This window comes from Hydra vulgaris, chromosome 05 (genome assembly GCF_038396675.1).
Source record: "Hydra vulgaris chromosome 05, alternate assembly HydraT2T_AEP".
Classification (NCBI taxonomy): Eukaryota; Metazoa; Cnidaria; class Hydrozoa; order Anthoathecata; family Hydridae; genus Hydra; species Hydra vulgaris.
The window spans coordinates 3,382,601-3,388,795 of record NC_088924.1 but is presented as its reverse complement, the minus strand read 5'-3'; the positions used below and the strand labels follow the sequence as shown (position 1 = coordinate 3,388,795).

General features: G+C 25.0%; 1 protein-coding gene across 1 annotated transcript; it reads left to right on the top strand.

The window, feature by feature from the left end:
* The first annotated feature begins 503 nt into the window (after positions 1-503).
* Positions 504-5,962, top strand: LOC100214228 (homeobox protein Hox-C3a-like). Its single transcript, NM_001309773.1, is given in 3 exon segments — positions 504-924; positions 2,896-3,140; positions 5,648-5,962. Coding segments are annotated over 3 exon segments (981 nt in total).
* Positions 5,963-6,195: the final 233 nt, after the last annotated feature.

Below are 6,195 nucleotides of genomic sequence, written 5' to 3'. Positions count from 1 at the left end.
TAATAAAACATTTCCTTAAATTTTAAAAATTTGGATCATTTATAAACGTTTAAAAAATGTTAAGGGTCCTTGACAACTAGCCCTCAAAAAATAACGCATAGTAGATTTTTAGAAAATTGTTTTGTTTTCGGTAAAATCTAATGGTTCTTAACAAATTTTTTTGGCATTTTGATTAAAAAAAAATTAAATGAATAGTTTAATCTATTTTAAAAAAGGGCTCACTTTTTTTATTTTTTCTTCCCCTTTCCCTTGTCTTATTCTGACCTATACGTGACGTAACTTTTAAAAACACACAAACCAAATACACTCATGATAGACAAGTGTCATTAAAACCATCATGGGAGAACGTTTAATAAATACACAAACTCTCTAAACTTTGTAACCTAACTTTTTGTAATCACCTTCTAGCAAATTAAAAAATATTTCTACTAGTTTATTGTTTTTAGCAGCATTTCGTGTCGTAACGTGTCGGTTTTTTTTAAAGTTTTCAGTTTGCATTTTTAATGGATTTTAGCATCTTACCGGTAAATTCGTCATTTTTAGTTGACGATATCTTAAGGAGAAGACATTATGAAAATAAGATTCATCAGAGCAATTTTTCTCAGTTTTCCGTTCTTTCAGATGAAATATCAATAAAAACCAGACTCTCCGCGTTCCCAATATACAATAAGGGTATGCACAAAAATAAAGAATTAGTCAACAAACCTATTCAAATGAACGACAAAAATGTAACTGAAACTGAGCGAGACTTCAGTAAGTCTTCAATATCTTTCGACTTGACTTCAAATGTAGAATATAGTTTTGGGGATAAAAGAATGAATAACAGACATTCTTTTCAAGGTTTGAGTTGCATGGTTGCGGAAGCTGAAATGTACGCTCGTGGCAAGAGAGAAGACAACAGCTCTGATGAAAATTCTCCTAAGTGTAAGCTAAGCCATTTTTCTCTTATAAATTATTACTGTTTTTTGTAAAAGAAATGGAAACTTAAATATTTTTAAAAGTTTCAAGTTAGGATTTTTAAAACTTGGATCCACAAATCAATACAATAAAAAGTCACGTGAGTAAACGTGAATAAAATATAGATAAAAATATAAATCAATATGTCTTCCGAAATCTTGAAAAAAAACTTTTTTATTGATATATCATTTTATCCTTTTTTTATTAAAGTTCTAAAATTTATTTTAATTTATTGTTTTGTATAATTATACTGTATATTGTTAATCTTACGTTATCTTTATTATATATGTTTATGCTATATTCATAATTTTAATAATTTATTAACCACTACTATCTTTTAATAATTTTAGTAATCATAATTTATTGTTATGGTAGTCGTCTTAACAAAGTTATGATGTTAAACCAAAAAAAAGCTTTTTGCTGTGCTTATGCTTATGTTTATCTTATATTCTTATTGTTGCACATATATTTTCCCATAAGTCACGCACACATATATGTGTGAGTATATATCTAAATGTATATATATATATATATATATATATATATATATATATATATATATATATATATATATATATATATATATATATATATATATATATATATATATATATATATATATATATATATATATATATATGTTTGTATGTATGTATAAATGGAAATAATACATATATTTATGCACATTTAAATATATAAAGTTACTCATGATTGTTCAAAATTTTCATTAATATTTTTATACACACACACACAAATGAACACACATACACACACATATATGTTTATATTTCTAGAATACATACGTTATCTATGTAAATATTTTTATTTTCATTAATTAGCGCAACTAAAAATATAATTTTTTTAAATTTAATTCTAAACATATTTTTCATACTTTTTTTCTTTATTTGTACTTTAATCAATATATTTTTTCCATTTGTTATATTTTTAGGTTTTTAATTTTAAAGAAATATGTACAAAACTTAAATATATGCAAATAATTGTGGTTTAATGAAGCTAAACATACTTAAAGCAAGAACCTCCTCAAGAAGCTTCAATAACTATTATCTGACCGCAATTTTGCCAAATTTCAACATCACTTTTATCTTTTCATTCATATGTCAACTGTCAGCATTATGCCAACTGTCAACAGCCTTTATTTTGTTTATTTAAAAAAAAATTAAAAAATTTAAAGTCTTAGGTAGCCTAACATTTTAAAACTAAAATGTTTTAATAAGAGCCACATTCTATGTATAAATTTAAAGCTAAAATATTTTCTACTTTTAATAAGCACCACATTCTAAATGTAATTTTTCTGTATTAAATTTTATAAATGATATATATATATATATATATACATATATATATATATATATATATATATATATATATATATATATATATATATATATATATATATATATATATATATATATATATATATATATATATATATATATATATATATATATATATATATCATTTATATAATTTTGCAAAAAAATTTTTAAATGCTTTTATAAAAGATTTCGGTAAATAATCAAAAGCAAAGAAATTATTTTAAACAAAGAAAAAGTTATTTTCAGAAAAAAGAAATTTAAAAAAATAATAATAATAAAAGTTGCTCATAAAAAAAAGATTAAAAATTGATTTTAAAATTTTAAATTCAAAAAGAATAAATGCAACAACTTCAAGGAAATTATTTAACTTTGATTTCTAAAATCAAATAACACTGTCAAAAAAAAACAAAAAAAAATTATTGTGGTCGTTTTTTTGAGTTCAGCCGGAATATCTTAAACCATATTAAAATTTTTAAATACGTCATAATGTGTTAAAACAGTTCGATTTTAACGCATTTACACGTTTTTAAACAGTTCGATTTTAACGTATTAACGCGTATTCACACAGATGAACTGAAAAAAAAAATCGTTTTATTTTTAGGTGAATCTCCAAGTTTAACTGCGAAAACCGAATACCACAACGCATCAGGCGACGCAATGCATGTCACTTCTGAATCCCTTATTCAACAAAATCTTTTAAATATAAAATCTTCCCGCAAAAAACCAAGAATCTTATTTTCGCAATCTCAAGTGATGGAGTTGGAAAAAAAGTTTAAAGATCAAAAATACTTATCGGCATCAGAGAGAGATCAAATTGCAAATAAATTAAATCTCACACCAACGCAGGTATGTACGTGTGTGCGTGTTTATACATATATATATATATATATATATATATATATATATATATATATATATATATTCGCCGTATATATATATATATATATTCGCCGTATATATATATATATATATATATATATATATATATATATATATATATATATATATATATATATATATATATATATATATATATAACTGAAAGAGTTTGTTTTTAAAATTTGGAAGAGTAATTTTGTTTTTATGTACCGCCTTAATTATTATTTAATTAAAAAAATCATTTTCGAATGCATTTTATATACAGATAATAGCTTTTAAAGTTGTTTTTTTGCATATATATAATTGTTATTATTAATTGTTTGTTGATATTTAAATTACTTAAAATTGTTTAAGTTGGCCCACAAAACAAAACTACTCGTACGGCGTTTTAAAAATTCATCTTTGCTTCATGTACATTATAAGGGTAATGCAAAATAGTACAAATGCCAATACGTAGATATTGTACTTTTTCTGGTAAATTAGACTTATAAATTGCTTTTTACATATAGCATATATGAACATTTTCTACGTCATATAAACAAAAATTGTTTAATTTTCACGTTTTAAATTTATTCAGCATGTAATGTTATAATTCTGACAAATGGTGATGGTGAGCTGGATTTCATAAGATTCTGAGAAACATGTGATTTTGTTTTGGATAGCTTTTTAGAAAAAGTAGATTGTCTTGCTATGACAGTTCTACTTCTGTTTTTTTTTACCTATTTTATCCATGAAAATATAGAGATTTTTAATTATTTTCTGAGTGATTAATTGAAGCACTTGCTGAGTTTGAGAAGAAAAGCTAACTCTTCACATAAATCATATATCCAATTTGTGCGAATTGCCTTATAAGTGTTGTAAATAAACAGTAAATATTAATGGTCATTAAACAAGCTTGGTTGAAGCCACTTCAACAAATCTTTTGTTGGATTTTTTTCAAGTGAGAGAAAACTCCAAAGAAAAACATTGTCATTTTTCAAAGTTCAAATAGTTACTTCTTGTCGGACTCTTTTGTTTAATAGTTGGTTAAGGAGAAAAAAGTGTTTTCCTTTTGTTCCACTAAAGATACTTAACGTTTAGTGATGAAAAGTTTTGCCTACGTTTTGCCTACGTTTAAACCGCTTGTTTGTTATTATCCTTTATATTTACCCTGTCTTACCCGGACTTTCTTTGATCTCTTTTAAATAATATGTGGAAGTATTTTTTTTTCAGGTTCCTTTTTAAGACAATGAACGCTTTCGGCGTTTGCTGCAGTTGTATCCCATCAGGTATCAACAATTTATAATAATAATTTACTGGTAAGAAAAAATTAATGCATTCTTGTGAACTCCAAGAGTTTTTCATTTTATTTAGGGGTTTTTTTAGTGTTTTATTTGCGAGTATTTCCAGTGTTTTATTTAGGAGCGTTTTCAGTGTTTTATTAAGGGGTGATTCCAGAATAAATAGTTGCAAATTGGAAAGAAATTTTGGCACTAATTAATTCATTTCAGAAAAAAAACTTGATATTAGGAGTACCTCAAATTTCTACCTGTTATAAAATGTTCTTTGAGTACAATAGCCGTATTCAGAGGTATTTCTATTTTTTAAAAGTTCTTGACAGCTTTTGTCATGAAAGTCTTAAGAAGTGGAGTTTCTTGTTTGTAATTTTATTATGATCAAGTGCGGCCACTGTTTGAGGAAAGCAAAAAAAAATTTGAATGTTACAGTGTTGTGGAAACCATTTTAGATTTACTTTTTTTGGACCTTACAACTGAGAAGATTGAGGCCTGCAATGTTTACTGAGTTCAGAATTTACATCTCCAGTTTCTTGTCACTGCCATTCTAAGTTCAAAGCTTTTGATTTTTTTGATTTCTGTAAATTAAATAAATATAAAGTTTGAAGTTATATAACTTTGACCTTTGTCATATTTCTGTTTAATCCACCACTTCATTAGTAATTTTTGAAATGTTCCTGACTACATAGGTGTAACCTTAAATCTATGAAGTTTTTTATATGTGGGAAGATTTTTTTTAATATCTTCTCTATTGGTTGCCTTTTAAGCTATTTTCTGTACTTTACCGCAGTTTAAAAGGCTGAGGTGTTTATTGTTTTCACTGCGATGATGCTCTGACAGTCTTTTAATAATAATAATTATAATAATAGTCTTTTAATAATAGTTTTTCGCTTTTGCTCCATTTCTATTTGGAACAAAAATAAACATTTATACAAATCAAAGAAAATTGTTGTACTATTTTGTAATATTCTAAAAAGTTTTAGTTTGTGTAACAGTTAATATATATATGTATATATATATATATATATATATATGTATATATATATATATATATATATATATATATATATATATATATATATATATATATATATATATATATATATATATATATATATATATATATATATATATATATATATATACAGAAAGAGGGAAAGTGAGAAAGGCAACATATTAAATGTGTTTTTAAATTACTAGGTAAAAATTTGGTTTCAAAATAAACGATACAAATGCAAAAAACAAACAATCGAGAGCCGTACAAGACCTCCGCCGTATGAATGGCTGCATTTTCAGCACCGAAATGTACCAGTTCTTGTACAAAACAATCAAGTTTCTTCAGATGTATGTTTACCCTACTGCAACAGACCAACTTATCTCCCATCAAATTCTCCTGTTGATATGAACTACCCACCATTTTATCCTGACCCATATAACGGTCATAACCATCATTATAGTAATAGTTATAACAACACACCTTCCACTTATCCAAATTCTTGGCCGTTTTATAAATAGCAATAATGAGTAATATAAATTATTATACTTGTAAATTAGAATTCGAAAAATTTCAAGAAATTTTTAGGAATTTAAAATATTTTACATATTGTAAACAAAAGCAGTTTCGACAACGGTGACTTCAAATCAATTTCGCAAAGTTCAAATGCAAGCGCTCGTAAAACTCATAAAAAATCCACGAAGTCGTAAAACCATAACGGGTAAACGCCATGATTGGTTGCTGAAAATTATAA